Source organism: Martes martes (assembly GCF_963455335.1).
Source record: "Martes martes genome assembly, chromosome: 1".
Taxonomy (NCBI): domain Eukaryota; kingdom Metazoa; phylum Chordata; class Mammalia; order Carnivora; family Mustelidae; genus Martes; species Martes martes.
Genome location: NC_137888.1, coordinates 151538918 through 151559997, shown reverse-complemented (window position 1 = coordinate 151559997; position 21080 = coordinate 151538918). Strand labels below are relative to the sequence as shown.

The 21080-nt window shown below is 47.5% G+C and overlaps 1 protein-coding gene across 2 annotated transcripts in view; it reads right to left on the bottom strand.

The window, feature by feature from the left end:
- Window positions 1–673: 673 nt before the first annotated feature.
- The window catches only part of TRANK1 (tetratricopeptide repeat and ankyrin repeat containing 1), a 98509-nt gene continuing 78102 nt past the window's right edge, over window positions 674–21080 (bottom strand). For both annotated transcript variants that reach the window (XM_080801146.1, XM_080801147.1), the window contains exons 18-24: window positions 19239–19327; window positions 15831–15934; window positions 15587–15719; window positions 10585–10730; window positions 4384–7433; window positions 3407–3505; window positions 674–2012 (exon numbers count right to left, since the gene is read on the bottom strand). In XM_080801146.1, the coding sequence (XP_080657272.1) occupies window positions 1912–2012; window positions 3407–3505; window positions 4384–7433; window positions 10585–10730; window positions 15587–15719; window positions 15831–15934; window positions 19239–19327 (3722 nt within the window). In that variant the 3' untranslated portion in view covers window positions 674–1911. The remainder of the gene's footprint in view (window positions 2013–3406; window positions 3506–4383; window positions 7434–10584; window positions 10731–15586; window positions 15720–15830; window positions 15935–19238; window positions 19328–21080) is intronic.

Genomic DNA, 21080 nt, shown 5'->3' with positions numbered 1-21080 from the left:
AGCCTCCTGGACCTTGAACTATAGGATCAGAGGACACTTTGTTTCCTGAGACTCAGCTGTCCTGCTCATCCAACATAAGCAAACCCTGAGATCACACAACCAAGACCTGACGGTGCGCAAACCCATGGCAACAACCTACAGAACCACTGGGCATTGGGGCACAAAGGGCTCTTGGACCATTTGACTCCCCCAAAGGGGAAACTGAGGCCCACGGGGCTATATAAATGCAGCTGCCACCCCATACAATATGCATTGCTATCACGGCTGCTTTTCCACGTCTACATCTCCCTCTCACAGCAGACTCTGAGCCCACATATAGGCACTCAGTGATCTGACCCACCCCCGGCTATACTGCTCAATAAGGGTGGGAGAGGATTCAGCTCTGGGCCTCCTGCCTCCCCGGGCTATGTTCTTGTTGGTGGCAGTCCCAAGAGGCAACCCTGAAGAAATTCCTTACAGTCCACACCCCAAATGTTCAGGAGGCACAGGCAAGCCCTCAAGAGACACCGAAACCAGCCATGAGTCCCTGTGGAGAGAGGGGACTGCATTTCAGAAAGCACAGAAAGCTTCCACCGGGGTCGGCATCAACCAGCTGACCAGAGAGAACCAGTGCCGGGGTTTACCCTTCACTCTCTAAGTGGAGATTAGAAATAAGTAAATGGACAGCTCCAGGTAAGAGAAACAATTTAACTTTATAAAAATGTGATAATACAGTAAGATTTGATTGGGTTTTTTTCCCTTTTTTTCCGGCAAATGAAGTTTATAAAAAACACCTGGAATAAAAATTAGAAACATAACCTAATAAAAATTAGAAACAAGGAAATAGAGTCATTTAGAAAGACAATAAAGAGAAAACAATAAGCAGCAAAAGCAGCAGCAACATGGGGAGAAGGTTGGCTCCGCTGTGCGGACAGAGCAATGAAGGACCAACATAACCCAAGCTGTCCCAGCAGGCTGAGCTGGGGGGCAGGGGAGGGGGTGGCAATAACCAGGAGCGGCATGAAGGCCTCCAGAATGGGACCACACTGATGGCCGCTGGCTCAGTGGGGGCTGGGGCTGAAGCAGTAGCCTCCTTCAGTCAAGAAAAAGAGACACACGTAGGGCCTCACACAAACACTTTTTGGAATGTCTGCACCATAGCCAAGGCAGAGTTAGGACCACCTTGGAGAGGCAGGCTGGGAAACCCCCGCAACATTCCCCAGGCTTGTCTCCTAGGGCAGAAGTCCCGAGGCTCCCGCCCACAGGACGCGGGAGGAGCTCTGGACTACATTCTGAGGTAGTCTAACCGTGACTTGCACAGGGAGCTGAAAATGATCACCAAAAAATGGGGAGAAGGAGGGCAGAAAAGGCGCACAGACAGAAGAGGCTAATACACATAACAGAAGGGACCTTGCTCTGGCTACCAGTAGGTTCACAGATGACCAGAGGGTGTGGCGGGGGTCACAAGTGGCCAGCATTGGGCCCCCAGGGACCCTGGGCACACGCGGCTCTTAAACTACTTGATGCTGCAGCTGTGTGAAAGGCGATGAGGGAATCTGTGGAGGGATCTCCCAGCCCAGAGCAGAGCCAACTCTGAGATGAGGGGTGTCCCTTGCTGATGACACACATCACAATGGTGATGCACCAGAGAACCTCAGAACTTTTGGGTGAGGCATCCCAAGGTGATTTCTGCTACGACTCCTCTCATCTGAACAAATTCTAGGGAGAACACTGCTAGACATACAGGAGAGAGAGTGATCGGATCAAAGCCACCAGTGAGAGAAATAACGAGAACAAAAAATCAAAAGTGTTCCTAGACTCCCCTACTTTTTTAAACTAATTTACATTCCTTTTCTCATCTGCCCCAGCACTCAGAATTCTAAGTCAAGATGGAATGTTCTGAAGGCTTAAGAGGCAGCAACGGTGCAGACGTTAGTATTTTCTCTGCTTTCCACACTTCCGCGGACGCCTTCGAGGACGGAGCTCACCAAAGTCTTCCACTTCATTTTCATAATCATCTTCCTGAACAATACCTGTTTCAAAAAGAAAAAATATGTGTTGTGATGAGCACTGAGTGTTATACACAACTAATGAATCATTGAACACTACATCAAAAACTAATGATGTCGGCTAACTGAACTTAAAAAAAAAAAATGGAAACAAAGTACAGAATAGTGATTTCTTTTTTCACTCCCCTATTAAATATAACATACTAGGAAAACCTGACATCTCTGTAATCGTTTTAAAATTAAAGTGGGAAAAAAGCCTGATTCAGAGCCCAAGTGAACACCCTTCTCTAGAATTAAGTTCTTACACAGGCTGGTTCTTCTGCCCTCACTTCAGAGACCCTTTAAGTGGCAAAGAAATCAAGCAAAACCAAAAGACAACCACAAACTTGAGTTGCTATACCAGTTGTCTTCCTTATGAAACAATCATAAAGGGCGCCTGGGTGGCTCAGTGGGTTAGGCCTCTGCCTTCGGCTCAGGTTCCTGGGATCGAGCCCTGCATCGGGCTCTCTGCTCAGCGGAGAGCCTACTTCCCCCCACCCCCTATCTCTCTGCCTGTCTCTGCCTACTTGTGATCTCTCTCTCTGTCAAATAAATAAATAAAATCTTTAAAAAAAAAGGAACAATCATAAAAATCATAGTCCCGGTAGGCACTATATTCTAAAGAATTTTTACTGCCATAGATATTTGTGCCAGGTCCCTTCTAGTTTTTCCCACCTCTGGGGTCAGGATTTTCCAGTAGTATAACGGATTAGGAGGACCCAGAGAAGAGAATTTTGGGACACATGAAATACATGGGGTCAGAAGAACTAAAACCCGGCCAGGAGCAGGCAACAGTTGGGATGGGCAAGAGGTAAGACTTCCTAGTTGATAAAGAATTTGTCAAGATAATTCTCACTGTCAGGAGAGAAACTTGACTCATTCCATATAAGCCCTTAACCCTCTATGGGAAGATGAATGCAAGTTTCTCTAATAATTTTGTTTGCTTTGCTCACAAATATGTTTGTTTTATATCCCCAAGCCCCAAATAGTGCTGATACATACTAGATAGTCAATAAATATTCACTGTCCTACATGAATGGTTGACACAGGCAGGCATATGTACCAAGAGAAGGCTTTTCAATACTTCGTCTATCCTTGGGAGTCACTGTACTGCATGTGAGTAGTGACTGAATGTCATCGATAACAGGTCACGAGTGGCAAGAGGTTGTCGAAAAAGCAATTAAAGGGAGCCCTCACAGTCAGATGGGGAAACTCGGATTCTATGTTGCTAATAATGTGACTGACTGGGGGCAATGCTCCTGGACAGTGACTGGCCACTACTGACATCGTAGGCAAGCCCACGTCACACTGACTCAGGAGTCAGCAGAACCAAGAATTACAACACCCAGAGCATCACCCTGGGATAAAGGGCTGCTTACCTTCCTCCTTTAAGCGGAGTTCTGTCTTCATCAGCCACTCCCTTGCATCCCTGACTGACGGGATCAGAACGCTGACCAGCCGAGCCATCACTTCCTCTGCTACAGGAACCAAAGAACAAGGGCTCTGAGTGACGGGGCTACGGCAGAGACCAGACTACTCAGTACTAGAGCCAAGGCCCCCACCTCCCCAAGAGCCTGTCTCTGTGTTTCCCCAGAGGGGTGTGATGGGATAAGGACCCACAGCCACCTCCTGCCGGCACAAACATAAACTACAATTAAATGCTAGCCTGACACCATCACCTGTGTGTCTATAGAGAATCCCAAGAGCAAACCTTTCAAGGAGGCTTTGTTCAACATGTCACTAAACCTTAAACTGGAGTGTCTGGATTATAGAATAAGTTTTAAACATCTAATTTCACTAATTTTATACATAACATGACTTCCACTCAGTGTTGCTAAGAAATAGCTCATAAGGAAGTTAGAGGAAATCTGATTCAAAGACCACATAAGAATTCTTATTGTTAAAGATTCATACTGGGTATGGTTTAAGAACCCTCCTAAAAGGAAGACACCAGCTACACACCTCCGGATTTTAGTCAAGGGTTCAGCACAGAGTAGGTGTTCAAGAAACAGTCACTGATGAACAGATCGGAAGCTTACGAGTTTCCTCAAGACTGAATGCTCTCCCTATATCCTTGCCACAGAACTAGTTAGCCAGCCCTTTTTCTTGTCTGTAGTGCCGAGGAAACCATCCTGGCCCAAGATAATCACAGTGTTTTAACTGGGGGCCAGGGGGTTCAAAGAATGGGGTTTTGCTCTAATTTGAGAACACAGGTTCCTCACTTGTGTCTCTGCCAACGCCAAGTTCTGTCATCCCCGGGACAGACCTCGCCACCACAAAGGACTTGACTCTGACCTGTGTTCTCAAAGCCTGGGTTCTACCATCACCTGGGCCCCCATTCCTGAAGACCCCTTACCGCCAGCCCAGGCCTTGCGCCTGTAGAGGTCCTCCACCGTATCGGAAACCTTCTTGATGTTCTCCTGGACCTTCCTCTGCAGCATGTGGCTGTGCTCTTTGGAGCCCAAGTGACTGCGGATCCACATGCTCTGCTCAATGTCCTGTACCACCAGCTTGCCTTCAACAATGGCCGGGTCCACCTTCTCCCGGAAAAATTCGGAGTACTTCTGGTAGGCCACCTGCTGCCTCTGATGACCTTCTAGGTGGATGTGCTGCTCGTAAGACTCGCTATTCCTCTCCCGACCCTCCAGGTCTCCCAGCTCGGCCCCAGAAATGGCCACCGCCTCTGAAGCCTCTCCCTCAAATGCCTTCCCAGAGCTGAAATAGTTGTCGGGACCTCGGGTGAACTTCACCCCACACAGGTCGCACTGGGTCCTGTCGACGTCAGCCTTCTTGAAGTTCCCGGCCCCGGGCTCCCTGGTCTCCTCCCGGAAGCACTCGGTCTGCGCATTCACCCTTCTCCTCCAGCTGATGCACAGGGACACCACCAGGCAGGCCCTCCTCAGCTTCCGCTGGATGGAAGCCTTCCGCTGCTTCTGGGAAAGGATGGCAGCAAGGAGGCGGTCCCGGTCTTCCAAGGCCAGCTCATCCGTCTCATCCTGACCGAACTCACACTCTGGCTCAGCAAAGTAGTCCATGGAGTCCACACAGAGCAGACGGCTCAGTTTCACCTCCTCGTGATAGAGGCCGCGTACCACGGACCCCTTGGCGTGCACGCTGTCCCACCGCCAGTGGCAGTCCATGAGGTACTCTTCGTCCCGTTCAGAGAGCAGGTCCTGCAGCGCCTCAGCCACAGACTTCACATTGACCGCCGTTAGCACCCGCTTGACCACCTTCAGGAGCCTCTCGGGAACCTGGTCCGGGCGGTCCCTGCTCATCAGCTGCAGCCTCGTCTGGATCTCCTGGAAGTGGCGGTACAGAAGAGGTTTGCAGTACGGCTGCAGAAGCTCCTCGGCATTCACCAGCATCACCAGGCACAGCACCAGGGTCCGCTCTGCCTCTCCAGACACCACATAGTCTATCTCACCAAAGGCATCGAGCAGGACATTGAAGTTCACATTCTCATAGCCACAGAGCACCTTGACGAGGTAGGAGAGGTGGAACCGGAAATCCTGAATGGCTCTTGTCACATCCTTGGGTTTGTATTCCTGAATGATGGAGAACACGTCCCCGAGCTCCCTTTCCTTCTTGCTGAACAGGAACTCCCAGTAGTGCAAGAGCGCAATGTAGCTCTTGGGGAGGCACAGGATGGCATTCTTCCAGAGGCGGGCCAGGACCACCGCACAGTGGACAAACTGGAACTCCAACAGGGCCACCGTGTTCCCGATGCTGGGGATGAGCGGTTCTTTGCACCTCTTGACCAGGACATTCATGAAGCGGAAAAAGAGCCTCTTGTAGTCTTCTGGGTTCCTGTATACATAGAACTGGTCAATGCAGTTCTCCAGCAGCCGGATGAAGCAAAGGTGGGTCTTCTCAGTATTGTCATCGTCCTTGTTGGGTGCCAACATGCCAAATTTTCCTTCTATTCCCTTCATCTTGCTGCCTCTCCCCCTGCCCCTTTCCTCTTTTTCAGCCTCTAGAGCTTTGAGTTCCCTGTTGTAGTTGTCCTCCTCCTGGTGGAGAAGCTTTTCAAACTCCTCCGGATAGTTGGAAGAGACAAGGAAAGCCTGCATGGCGCTCAGCCACAAGTCTGTGGACTCCCGGCGGCTTCGTGCCCTTTCATTTTGAAACAGGAAATGGATGTACTCTTTCAGAGCAGATCTGCAGGATCGAAAGGATTTGTAATTTGGTTTGAGGATTTCTTTGCACGCCATGGGGTTTTCTGACAACACTCTCTGATGGAAATGCTTAGGGAAGAGGACATTCAGGAAGGATTTACAAAGGCCATACATATCTGTAGGCAAAATATAATTAATTTCTTCAAGTTCTTCTGCTAAGATTTTAGGGAAGACTTTTTTGGCTTCCAAAAACAACCCACTGATGGCCACCAGGTGCATTTTTGACTGAACCAAACACTTGGCCTCACAACGGCGCAGAGGTCTGTGGAAATCTTTACAGTTTTCATCCTCACATTTCAAGCCTACAATAAACCTCATGCAGACACCTGGGTAGGTCTTCCCAAGCAGGCTCTGTGTGATCTGACACAGCCTGCCCAAAAGGTGTTTGTTGAGGGCTAATTTCACTTGGTCAGTCATTATCAAGAAATAGTCTTTAGTTTTCTTTTCCCTCAAGTTCAAATCCAGGTCAAAAATTATTTTTAATATGGGTCCAGGGTCGTTCTGAGCTATCTGGCAATACTTGGCATCCACCTGAGAAATTCCAAAAAACTCAAAGCAAGACTTGACCATCTCCTTCTCAGCATTGTTGGTCACTCTTTTGAGGGCCCTGACAAGATTGAGGAGGACTTCTAGGCCCCCTGGAGCCAGAGCCAGGACCTTCTCAGCCTCGGCCTCACACTGGCTGGCAGCTTCGTAGAGTGCCTCTACCACTCCAGCTGAGTGATTGAGTGTGTCAAACTTGAAGAAGGCATCCTTGAGCTTTTGAAAGTCTCTCAGGATTACACCCTGGAGGAACTGGGCCTCAGCGATGCCAGAAAACTGATTGGTTTGATAGCAGAGATCAAGGGCTTCTCTCAGAATGGCCTTGGTGTGCTCTACATCTGAATCCCTGGCCACGTTGAGGCGGGCAGCCCCCAGCAGACAGGAGGCCTGGAAATCCTTGTCGGCAGTGAGCCTGGCAGCCTCCAACAGGCAGCCATGTTGTTTCATCAGCAAGGCAGCCTCTTCTCTTCGACCCTCCCTGTTCAGCAGGTCTGCAGCTTCTGCCAGCCGTCCGCGAGACTTCAGGAACACCAGCTGGTCTTCTGTGTCTAGCTTCGAGAGGACAGCCATCATCTCCTTGATCTTATTTGCACTCAGGTACTTTGCTGCCGCTTCCAGGTAAAACTGACTGGCAGAATAAGACAGCTTGGATATGGGAAGGGTCTTGGCCCTTAGCATTTCTTCATACCTACAATGACAGACAACACAAATGTCAACTCATTACCACCCAATAGAAAGTGTTCTCCAAAATACAGCACAGAGTCAGTTAACTACAATTCCCATACATAGATATAAATTACAAAATAGGACCCAAACCAACCAGCATCTTTACAAAGCTTCATTTCACATGGATAAAATTAATTCTTTATTCTCCAAAGGAACCAAGCGTTGGTATACTTAATTAATGAAACATAATAAAGTTGCAACCTAAGCAAATGGAAGTTAGGTCTCAAAGTCAATTTTAGGGGCAACAATTATGCATAATCAAAATTATCTCTGAAAAAAAAAAAACCTTAAACTTTCATAAAAACATGATAATCACTTTGGGTCTACAAATTCCATTGAGTCTGAGACAGGACTAATATGAGAAAGAATGAAGACAGAGATTGCACACATTCCAGCAGGACATTAACCTTCCTCTTATTACCCAAACTGTGATCTTTCTCTTTTACAGGTATGCATGTGGTTGAGTTAGAGTGAGATTAATGAGGCTCTGAATGCTCCCCTTTAGTCTGCTGATCAAAGTCAATATATCCCACTCTACAGTCCCACAGTTTTCAAGGCACTGGAACAATCCAATAAAACATGCTTGCTTTTAAACTCTCATTGGATAAAATCCATCTCATCACAACCAGGAAAGTGCCTGGGTGCCTTATGATGTCCCAGAGTTATGCTATAAACATCAGATTTCCTAGTAGAACAGGTTTCCTATGAGGGGTGTAAATAAAGATGAAGAAAGGGAGTATACTTCACATGTGAGCATTGGCTGATGGAGTGAGGAATAGTTTTAGCAAGTATAAAGAACTACCCAGGTATTTTCTTTTCAAATTTAAAGTGTCCTTAAAACACTTTGAGTCAGGCCAAGTAGCAATTGAATTCTACACCCAGTATGCATGGTGTTCAAAAGACACTTAAATAGATCTAGTGTGAGGCTTCAGTTAATACTCAGATTACACTTAGATCTCAACTCAACACATCATTAGAAACTCTCAGTTGTATACCTCAATAAAGCTGAAAAAAAAGAAAGAAAAAAGATGTTTCTGGAGAAAATCTGTGAGTATTTAAGGTTCTTCTGGAAAACTGAGGACAGAAGGTTAAATAACTAATTAAAAGTTTCTTTTTTCTTAAAAAAAAAAAAAAAAGTTCCCAGTCGGTTTTGTCATGTCATATGAACTCACAAGGGAATTGGCCTGGTCAATTACTCCCCCCACCACTGCATAGCACCCTGATAACTGGGTACCCAATAAATGTCACAGCTCGCATCCTATTATGGACTGATAGTTTGTGTCCCTTAAAATTCATACATTCAGGCCCCAACTCCCAGTGTGGTTGTATTTGGAGATGGGATCTCTAAGAAAGTAGCTAAGGTTATATGAGGTTACAGGCGTGGTGTCCTGATTCAACAGAAGTGGTGTCCTTAGAAGAAGACTCCAGAGAGGGTCACCTGGGTGGCTAAGTTGTTTGGGCATCTGACTCTTGGTTTAGGCTTGGGTCATCTTAGGGTCATGGGATCCAGCCCCACATCAGCCTCCATGCTCAGCAGGGGGGCCCTGCTTGAGGATTCTCTCTCTCCCTCTGCCCCTCCCCTCACCCATGCACACAAAAATAAATTAATTTTTTTTAAAAGAAGATGACACCAGAAAGTGAGTTCTCTGGTGTTCTCATCTCTTTAAGAGCCAAGGAAAGGCTGCATGGGGACACAGGGAGAAGTCAGCAATCTGCAAGCCATGGAAAGAGCCCTTAGGAGTAGCCCAGCTGGTCAGAGCCTTGATCTGAGACTTCTAGCCTCCAAAAGTGGGAGAAAATAAATTTCTGTCATTTAAGCCACCCAATGTGTGGCATTTCGTTACAGTTACACAGCCATTACATATATCCCATATATAATGGTACCAAAGACCTGGATAGAAGAATATGCTCATTTACCAGCCATGGCCCTGAACGCCTACTTTCCATTTCCAAAAATAAAAAAAAATAAAACTCAAGATACTAAGTACCTTTATTGAGGTACTTGTTGCGCAAGTATATTAATTTTGTGAGAATTATGTGTACCTTTTTGAATATATATTATACTTTAATAAAAGCTGACTTAGAAAATAAAAATCTGAAGTTTGAACATCTAGGTAAGATATGTTCATTTTGTCATATGTATAATTTGGTAGAAAGCAAAAAAAAAAAAAAAAAAGTAGAACCAACCCACACACTGTTTTCCCAGGAGCTGAGAGAGGACTCAAACTCCTGCTAAACAGAAATGCAGACTAGCAGACTCTGATTCTAGCTGTCCCATACACCAGGAAGACCTCCTAGGGGGCATCAACAGCATGCTGTTTCTGTATTCCTTGTCAACCATGAACCCCACCATCTCCACTTCACCTTTGGAATATGAACTGGGCTAAAGGTTCAAGAAGGCCTCCAGTGGGTCAAGTATAAAACTTATGAGGGTATGTGTTCATACATTTCATACACATAGGTATGAATGCATGGCTGAGGATCTGCCAGTAGATTGTAGTGAAGCAAAATCCTGATGGCCCACTAGTGCTCTTACCTGTATCTATCCAGTCAGTAAAACTGTGAACTCAGCAGGTAAAAGTGGAGAGGACAGAACCATCATTAAGCACCATGTGTGTTACGTACACACTTGTAACAAACCGTTCATCTTCTACTCCCCTCCTCATCACACAGTGTCGAAGTTTATGAAAAGAGTAGAGTATATGAAATATACATATACTAAGAGTACATATACTAAATGCACTGCAATGGCTGTCAATGAGGAGAGAACCAGAATGAAGAATGGCCATGAAGAGAAAGAGGATAAACAAACTAAAACCAATGATGCGTTTGCTGTGAAAAGAAGATTATATTCCACTCTTTTTCCTCCCACACTTCCCATTCAGCTCCTCAGTTAGTCCTTTAGGCTTGGCTCTTGCCTTCAAGGAGCTCCAGCTCCGATAGATGCTCTCCAAGGAGCATCCAGTACTGATGCCACCACTCAAGTGGAAGAAGGACGACTTTGGCAAGCCACTTGAGAAGAGCAGGATAACACCATCCAGGGCAGGCTGACCCAGTGGGGCAGTGGGAGGGAGGGAGCAGGGTGGAGGAAGGGAGAGAATAAAACTACCTACTTTTCCACTGCGATAGCAGCTTCTTCAAAAAGCTCCTCTTGGCAGTACATTTTAAGTGCTAGATCGAATTCCTGAATCTGCTCAAAGCATCTGAAAGCATCTTTGTAGCACTGGCTTCGCTTATAGAAACAGGCAGCATCTCTTATCTAGGACAGAGTAAAACATACTCTTAGAGTATTCATAGCATAACTTTTTATCTTAAAAATAAACCAACATCATGAATAATGATGTCTGCTATTTGTTAGGATCCAGCGAAAACACTAAGACATAGATAATATTAGGAAAACAAATTTGTTATAGAGAGAAAAACAAAGTTAAATCCCAACCTCACACCACACACAAATTTAACCTTCAGATAGGTCAAAGATCTAAATATGAGAGCTATTAGAAGAAAATGTATGAGAATATCTTTGTGACCCTGAGGTAAAAAAAGTCTTCAACAAAACCCAAAACACTCAAACTTCAGGGGAAAAACTGATGGATTCGATTACATCACAACTGTTGAACAAAGGGCATGTGAAATAAAGTTAACAGAGAAAAGGCAAACATCAACACCTTAGATCAGCATCGTCAAATAAATCTTGCCATGAAGATGGAAATGTTCTACATCTATGCTAGCCAATATGGTAGCCACTAGCCACATGTGAATAGTGAGCACATGAAATGTGGATAGCATAACTGAGGAACCAAATTTTTTATTTCGTTTCATTTTCATCAGTTTTAACCTTATTTTTCACCTGTGGCTAATGGCTACTATATTAGACTGGACAGGTCTAGAACATTAAATGAATTCCTACAACCACAAGAAAAAGACTCCTGGAAACCCAAAAGAAAACTAGGCAAAGGATATAAAGTGGCAGGTCATGTTGGGGGGAAATTTGAATGACTAACAAATCAATAAAGATGCTCAACCTCATTAGTAAAGAAATGCAAATTGAAACCACAGTGAGATACACCCATGAAGTTTGCCAAAATTAGAAAAATCAGAACCCACTGAATGTGGTCAAGAAGGTGGGGCACCTGGAATCCCAATGCACAAACTGGCACAGCTGTTCTAGAAAGAAAAGTGGCTTCCACCTTCACTTAGTGAAATTAAGTACATGCATACTCTAGGGCCAGCAAGGCCAGTTCAAGCTGTACCCAGGACTGGAAGGAGGTGCAGTGCTGTATGTGGCAGCCGGAAGTTGGTGGCAACTTGGACATTCACCACTAGGGAAATGTGTAAGTCAAACGCAGGGATGCCCATTGAAGAAAACTATCAGGGTTCCAAAACCTGGCCAGACCTTAACACTAAAGCAGGGCGTGGAACAAAACAAAGCAAAACAAACCAGGAAAATATGCCATTTAAACAAGCTTAAAATAAGTATGTATAGAAAAATTACTATCTGCTCTTCAATTATGCATGCAAATGGGGGTCCCATATTAAATGCACTGGAATGGCTGCCAGTGAGGAGAGAATGGGAACGGACACCAGCCATGAAGAGGAAGAGGATGAACAGAAAAAAACCACCAGTGGGTTTGCCATGGACACAAAATTATATACCACTCTTCCTCCCACAGTTCCACCAGCCCTCGGGCAATCCTTTATGCTTGGCTCTCCCAATGTTTCTCCAAATTCCCTTCCCACCACCTCCACCACCCTCATGGCAATCCAAGCCATATCATCCAGCCTCGGCCACTGCTCCCCACTGGCCTGTCTACTTCTACTCTTGCTGCCTACAGACCTCTACCCAGAGCATCCAAACAATGAGCTCCATATTGCTCCTGCAGTCAGAACCTTCCACTGGCTCCTTGTCACATATGAACAAAATCCAGTCCCTACCACGGATGTCGAGGCCCTACCTGATTTGCTCCTGCCACCCTCTCTGTCTCATTTTACCACTTCTACCCACTCACTCTGCGCTAGCCCAACCAGCTGTTCCTTGCTGTTCTTCAAGCTCTCCCACATGCTCCCACCTTGGCGGGCTCTTGCCTTTCTCCCAGTCTCTGCTCAAAAGGCAGATCCCTTAACTACAGAGAACAAACTGAGGATTGCTGGAAGGAGGTGGGTGGGGGATGGGCTTGATGGGGGATGGGTATTAAGGAGGGCACTTGTGATGATGGGCACTGGGTGTTATGAGTAAATAACGAACCAATGAACTCTTCTCCTAAAACCAATATTGAATTGCATGTCAACGAACTAGAATTTAAATTTTAAAAAAAGAACAAAGAAAAAAAGGCAGCTCTCTGCTCTCCCCCTGCCTAAAACAGCAGCACCTGACACCTCTCTCCCCTCACCTAGTTACCTAGCCTCATCAGCCCTGGCATCTCCTATGCTAGTCTGTCAAATCTGTCATCCCTCTCCCCCACGAGGAAGGGAAGCTCTCTCAAGGCCGGGGCCCCTCTGCTGCCACCTGCTGGCCACTGAGCACCCACAGTGCCCGGCACCCAGTAAGGGCCCATCTCTTTGCTGAATATTTCATTTCATAATTCTAACTAGCGGCACCTGACGTCCAAAGAGAAAACAAAATCCAAACGAAACAAGACAAAACACATACACCAGGCCCTTTAATAAATCTTACCTGGCTTTTATTTTTCTGGACAATCTACACCAAGTGCCAAAATACAAAGAAGATTCAAGCATGAGGTTCTTTTGTGTCCAGAGACCTAACAGAGCAGGGAGCATCTAGGCCCATCGCAGCCACAAGAATACAATCCCAGAAATAGAGCACCTACCACCCCATCTCTCGTCCTCTCCTGACGATGCTGATTACTCAGAAGGAAAACCCCAAGTGGGAATGCACGCCGTCGTAGGTGCCAAGCATGTGCCCAACCAGAGAGAGAGCAGCAGGATGGCTCAAAGAAATTCCCCTGCTCTGCACGCTCTGCTCCCGACAGGAGGGGTCCCCACCTGCCATCCTGAGCAAGGGCCTTAGGAGGTTTCCAGGGAAACCATGTTACTCTCAGGAAAGAGGCAATAAGCAGGTGACACAAAGGAATCCCTGGGGGAAAAAAAGGCTTGCACCTCCAGGGCCCCCTCACAAAACATTTGTTTGTGGGGGTAGCACACATGGGGGAGCTGGGGATACAGAGGCGATTTGGTCTGAGGATGTTGATAAAGGCTGCTGCCAAACTGATCAACCTGAACCATGGTGGTTAGTTTGGTGGGAGGACCACTTGACGCTGGCTCAGGTTGGACCCCCCTCCAGGGAGGAGCCTAGGCAAAGAAAGGAATGAGACCGTCCCCTGGGTGGGGCTTGAAGCTGCTAGAACATATGTGGGAGAGGAAAGAGAAGACCTGCCACCCGAGGTTAAGCCCGTGGAAGGGGAAGGAAACAAGGAAGGCTGTGTTTCCAGGAGCAGAATGGCCTCCACATTTTGAAGGCACTGAAGTCCCTAGAAAAGGAACATAGGCTGTATTTATGGTTTCTTGGTCCCCATGCCTCCTACTTTCTGAGGAAGAGCTTGCCAGGCTGGGGGAGGCAGGTGGGAATTGCGAGTAAGGAGGAAATCTCTGACTCAGTCGTGGCGGGCGCTGGTGGGTAAAAAGGGGAAGAAAAGGCTTAGTCTGCTTCCCTGTAGCTTTCACCACTTAGGGTCCAGGTGGTGGCATGGGAAACGCAAGGGTTGGCAGCTAGGGAATATGGTAAGGTTGGAGGCAACCCTAGTTCCTAGAATCTTAGGACCCAAACTCCCATCCACCCTGAAATCCCTATATCCCATCCCCATCTCCCACAGCCTAACAAGTCACATCCCCTAATAAACATGGGGCAGGGCAGGCAGTACCAGGAGGACCTTATGGTCTTTAAACAGACTTGGGGCCACATTTCAAAGTCCTCAGCAGGTGCCACCCCCACTCCACCCAATATCCAGGGTGCTCTGAGGATCCAGGAGCTAATACATTTCACAGAGAGATGTGGAAACCTACCCCCTCCTGGAGGGACATAAAGCCCCTACAGCAGTGGGGGTGGGGGGATGCAGCAGCCCCAGCTGGGCTTTCTAGAGCACAGGTTTTCAAGCCACTGAGCTCTACACCTCCAGTCCCTCACAACTGATACACTGGAAATGAATCGTGTGGGGTACAGCATGGTGGCTATAGTTAACACTGTCTTGTCTGTTTGAAAGTTACTAAGAGAATAGATCTTAAAAGATCTCATCACAAGAGAAAAAAAAACTTTGTAATTCTGTATAGTGATGGATGTTAAAGAAACTTACTACAGTGATCACCTCACAAAACATCCACATATCAAATCATTGTGTTGTACCCCTCTCACCGATAGCATCTTACATGCCGATTATAGCTCAACGATAAAAAAGACAAAGGAATCGCTAAAAAAATCATCACCACTTGCATGTTATGGCAATGCCAAAGTGCTGTAACAGTCTCTCACTGGTTACTTTCATCTTCAGTGTTCATCTCATTGCAGACAAATAAAAATCTGTGGCCCACCACCAGCCTGCCAGCCACTCCGTGAATAGCTATGTTTTAGACTGTGCTTTCTGCAATGATGGAAATATTCTGTTAACAATGAGCACCTGAAGTGTGGCTCGTGAGACTGAGGAACAGTATTTGTAATTTTATTACATTTTAATTAACTTAAGTGATAAGTTAAATAGCAACACGTGGCGAGTGGCTGCCAGATTGGTTGGCACAGATCTAGAGCAACTGCAGAGAACACAGAAAAACCGCCATGTCAATGCCAGGCCATTCACGCAGGCAGACTCCAGACCGAACGTGGAGGATAGGAAGGCAGAAATATCCCAAAACCCACCTCCCCTCTGATTTGAAGAGCTGGCCTCCCTGTGATTAATATCAGGTGGAAATATCCACACCGGTGTGGACATGCATGTGCACACACATCTTTGGAGCTATGTAAATGCTCCGGCAAGTGGACAGAGAATGGCTGCCCTACAGTCCTCAGAGCCGACCTTTCCCTCTTGCGAGGCCTGGAGCCCTTCCCTGACACAAGCAGGGGCTGAGGGAGCCCAGTTCTCCCAGCGGCAGCACGGGCTGGGTCCTTACCTTCCCCAGCCTCTCACACAGCTGGGCGGACAGCTGGAACTCCTTGGCATAGCTCAGGCACTTAAGAGACAGCTTTGGCTCCTTGCATTCCAGATAGGTCTTGGCCAGTTCCAAGTACTCCACCTGCTTCTCCCTGGAGGAGGGAGAGAAAACAGAGTACGCACCGAATGGTGACCTAGCCCCAACAGATCCCACCAGCTGATCTCACCGGAGCAGCCCTGAGATGACCCCCGGGGACTCTTACTTGGGGCTGACTTTCTTGGATTTCATGTTCAGGGCGGTGTTGTGGGCCAGCGCCAGCTTCTCCTTCTCAAATGCACCTCCTTTTTGGTAACACTTGGCTGCGACCTAAAACGGGCAAAAAGTCTTGATTCCCAGCAAGGGAATGGAGGTGACATACAGAACAAGGGTTAAAGCACACGTGCCATGTTTGCACGGACAAGGCAATGCGTCTCACTCCAGCCAAGCCTGAGGTGGAGAAGCAGGAATGTGCTGATGAGCTTAAATTAAAAAAAAAAAAAAAAGGCCCCACAGGCTAAAACCCAGTAATATTACCAGTGAATACTTTCCACTCAAAGGTTCCTTTTGAACACGCCCAGAGAGGTGCCTGGGTGGCTCAGTCGGTTAAGCATCTATCTGCCTTTGCCTTAGGTCATGATCTCAGGGTCCTGGGATGGAGCCCTGCATTGGGCTCCCTGCTCAGCAGGAAGCCTGCTTCTCTTCTTCCCTCTGTCCCTCCATCCCCACTCATGTGCACATGCATGCACTCTCTCTCTCAGATAAATAAAATCTTGAAAGTGCCTAGAATCCATGGAAAAGCAATACGGGATATATTTTTATAAGCTGCCATAATTAACACCTTCACTTAATCTTCCAGTAGCCGTGTGTGAGAAGTTTCATTCTTCTCATTGTATACATGGACCCACGGGCCTAAAGTCACCCAGTGGCTCTTCTGGGCCCCACACAGCTTTTCTCTAATCAGTAACTACATTGGCTAACCAACAGTGTTGGTAGAACAGCCGCAGCACAGAAATGGGGGTAGAGATGGGGACGGAGATGATGTCACCACACATTCCAGAAGATAACTGGCTAGATCCCTGGCTCATGCAGGTCTGTGTTGAGCAAGTAGAAGGTGGGCAGATGGGCATCACAGGAATGTTGACTGGATCCCCATTCCTGCCAGCGGAAAGCTGCTCTTCTAAAGCAGGAACGCTGACACCATGTCTCAAAGCACAGGCTGGAGGACAGAAAGTCACACTTGGTCCAGCATGTAAAGATTAGGTCTCAGTGTGGGCAGGGGAAGGATTAAGTAGAGAATATGACATCTTGTTCCCTTGGGCTCTTTGCTTCAGCTTCCCCAGCCTCATGGACCTCCTTACATTCCCATGACCTGTGCCACACTCTTTCCCACCACAGGACCTTAGCACATGCTAGTCCTTCTGATTGAAATGCTCTTCCACCCCTTCTCTGCCCAGTTAACTTCATCCATCCTATAGGCCTCAGTTCTAGGCTCCTACTTAGAGCAGCTTTCCCTGGCCTCCCTGTTCAGAACAAGTGGTTCTAGAGGCAGCTAGTCTCTCCCATGTGATACCTACAACAACTAGAGCTGGACACCCTTCTGAGTGTCTGTCCGACTCACCATCACATCTCTGCAACCTAAACACAATGTTTGGCCCACAGTCCAACAGGAATTTATTGAATGAATCTCAAGTGATTGCCATTTGTATGGTGGTTCTGGAATGTTCACTGACAGGCAGCCAAAACCTCAATAAATCCCCTGAGTCCTGAAGTCCCTTACTGGAGTCAAAATAAAATCAGGTGAGGAGAAGGCTTTTTATAACATTCTCATCCGTGCCAACTCCTATAGAAAGATTTTAGACTCAAACCTTCAAAAGGCCTTTTTAAAGAGATAAAGAATTGGAAACCCATGGGCAACACGTATGGGTTAACACCAACAGTGTTCTGAGGGGAATAAAGGGAAAGGCTATCTAGTTTTCCAATTTCATATCCATACCTGCTGCCATACTATCCCTCCCTTCCCTCCCCGAAAAGGATCTTGGTTTTATAACAGCAGCCAAGTTATAACAAGGATGGGCAGCGAATAAAGTTTCAGAGCTCTGTCAGCCTCCAGCAGGTAAACACTACGGACTTATGGAAACAATTGCCGACACACCCAAATACACAACAATGTGCATTCTGTTTTCTCACCCCTTGGGACTGGTTGCAAGGTGGCGACAGTCTTTCTGTCCTCCCTGTATCCACCCACTCCCCTTTACTGTGTAATTCTGCAGCTTCTCCCAACAAGAATGCTGCCTATGTGCCCCCCCCCTTCAGATCTGGGCTGTGACCTGCTCTGGCCAACAGAATGTAGCAGAAGCGACACAGGGCCAGCTCCGAGGCCAGGTATCAGGGAGCCCCCTGTGCTCCTCTGCCCTTTGAATGCTGCTGGGGCATCAGGTGAACAAGCCCAGGCTCACCCGCCGGAGGATGAATCACGTGATTCAGGAGCCCCATTCACCCCCATCATCCAAGCCAAGAGCCCACCAAGCCCCAGAAGTAGACCTGCTTGCTGACTGGTTACAGAGTTCAGACATGGGTCCCCTGGCTGAGACTACTGAAGCCATTCCGCTAAACTGGGCTGTTGGTTAACCACCTGCAGCACTCCCCGCTCCCTCCCTTGCGTGATGGCAGGACCTCCCTCCCATGAAGGGCTGAAACTGCAGGATGGCACTGCTCTCCCAGACTGCCTTGCAACAGGCATGGCACGTGACCTAGTACCAAGCAGTGAAATGTAGGAGAAGTCCACAGGGGACTTCACGATCAAGAAAGAGACCTACGAGAAGGAAAGAGTCCTCCCTTCAGCCCTGCCTGGTATGCTGCCCAGGGGAACGGGCAGCTTGGCACTGCGTCAGTCATTAGGTTACACAAGGAAGGTGACACAAGGAAGAACTGGAAGGAGACAGGTCCCAGGATGAGTTTGTTGAGCTGGAATTGTCTGTGCCAGGCAGGTGGAGACTTCGTCACCACCGTGTCCTGGGAAGCACACATGCCACGGAACTGTGGGATGTGCAGGGATGCGGATGGTTGGGAGAGGGATGGGGCTCTTCGCGCTGGTTTCACTGTTTCCAGAGGACCGGCAGAGGGAACGCTGGCCAGAAGAAGGCTGTGCAAGCTCACGAGGGTGGCCTGTGGCTGAGACTGGTCAACTCAGTCTAGAGTTAAAGCTTAATCCCTGCTCACCAGACTCAACTTGGGAGTCAAGTCCATGTCAGATCAACGGATCAATTTGAAAAACAAATGGCCAATCTGTGACTATTTTAAAATGCAGTGGGATGGCAGCAAAGATGTTTAAACACAGAGCACAGGAGAGAAAAAAAATAAGCAGAAGGCTCTGTCAGCAGGCCAGAGGCTGTGACCCTCCATTTTCGTGGCAGTCCAGCTGGCCCTCGGCCACAGTGAAGGGTTATCATGCTTGCCCTGCAGAAGGAGCTGGACAGGGAGCTCTCCTCATCGCAGGGTGGCCTGATGTTTCTGAAGAAGCAGCACAAGCACCACAGCCTTCACCCTCTCCTGGTGACAAGCATGGTGGTGGAAAACCAGCCTGTGAGGCCAGATGAAGTCACCAGTCACAAAGACCTCCGCCTCCCCTTACCTTCCAGCACTGGTGCTTAGCGTAATACTCTCCTTGCGCGATCCACTCCTCAGGTGTGGAGGTCTTAACAAACATGCTGTCATCCAAGTCTAAAAAGAAAAAAGAAGAGTGGGTTTGCTTCTCTAGGTGTTTATTCCCTTAAACTTGTCATTATGGGCTGAAGTTTGCCCCCTTCCCCCACCAAAAAAATGCGTACATTGAAGCCCTAAACCTCAATGCTTCAGAATGTTTGGAGGCAGGGGCTTTAAAATTGTGATGAAGTTATAACAAAGCCATTCAAGTGAATCCTAGTCCAATCTATGTCCTTACGAGATGAGGAGATTAACACACTCAGAAAGAGACACCAGGGGCTCACACGGAAGAAAAGCCATCTACAAGCCAAGGAGAGGGGCCTCAGAAGAAACCAAATCTGCTGACACCTTGATCGTGGCCGTCTTGCCTCCAGTACTGTAAGACAATACGCTTTATTACGGCAGCCCAAGCAAACAAATACACCTGTGTTGTCTTGCCAGGATTCATTTTAAGATGGATTTTAGCTTACCAAGCCAGGTCGTTGTGGGCTTCGGAAGGAGGAGTCAGGGATAAGAAAGGATATTGCTCAGTTTTTGAACTTCCTCTCCTATGGTGACAGATTAGAAGACAGAATATTCTAATTCCTCCTAGAAAATCCAAAGCCACGTGGCTCTTAGCAAACTCCCACACAGGGGTTTTAGCAAGGAACAAGGTGACAGGGTTCTGCAGTATTTTCAAACGTGCAGACTTTGCCCTCAGGGTAAGCAATGTGACACGTCCCCATTGGTGGACACAGACTGTCACAACCACCAGCTGTCAGGCCCTTCCGCTGTCACACTAGCCTGTTGGCGACTAGATCAGTCACCCCTCCTGCAGCTCCCCTGAGCATCAACAGCCGTGGTCAGCCCTCTCTTCAGTTTCTCAGCCTCGGCTGCAAGAGGGACCTGGAAATCTGACTACCAGCATGAAATTCAGTCAAATCTGGGCTGAAGTGGTCCAGGATACCCCAGCCCATGGATATCAAGGTAGGCAACCAGGCAGACACGACAGCTTCCTTTAGAGGGCGCAAAACCCTCCTTGTCAGCCCTCTGCCGTGCCCTGCAGCACTGTGTGCAAAGATGACTCTGCAGCAATAGCCATGGTCGCCAAACTGTGGAAAGAACCAAGATGCCCTTCAATGGATGAATGGATAAGGAAGTTGTGGTCCATATACACTATGGAGTATTATGCCTCCATCAGAAAGGACGAATACCCAACTTTTGTAGCAACATGGACAGGACTGGAAGAGATTATGCTGAGTGAAATAAGTCAAGCAGAGAGAGTCAAGTATCATATGGTTTCACTTATTTGTGGAGCATAACAAATAATATGGAGGACAAGGGTAGATGGAGAGGAGAAGGGAGTTGAGGGAAATTGGAAGGGGAGGTGAACCATGAGAGACTATGGACTCTGAAAAACAACCTGAGGGTTTTGAAGGGGCGGGGGGTGGGAGGTTGGGGGAACCAGGTGGTGGGTATTAGGGAGGGCACAGATTGCATGGAGCACTGGGTGTGGTGAAAAAACAATGAATACTGTTACGCTGAAAATAAATAAAAAATTAAAAAAAAAAAAAAAGATGACTCTGCGGCGTCTTGTCCTGACTCTGTGTGTTGCTATCTGTGCTCTGGTGACATTCTGTCCTCACAGGGAGCTCCCCAGTATCTCCTCATAGGGCGGGTGAATGCTACCAGCACGATGATAAAGACACCCAAGTTACACAGTTGCAATGCTCATCCCCAGCTCCCCCTGCACTGCAGAAACAGATTTTCTCAAGACTACCATGTGCAACTT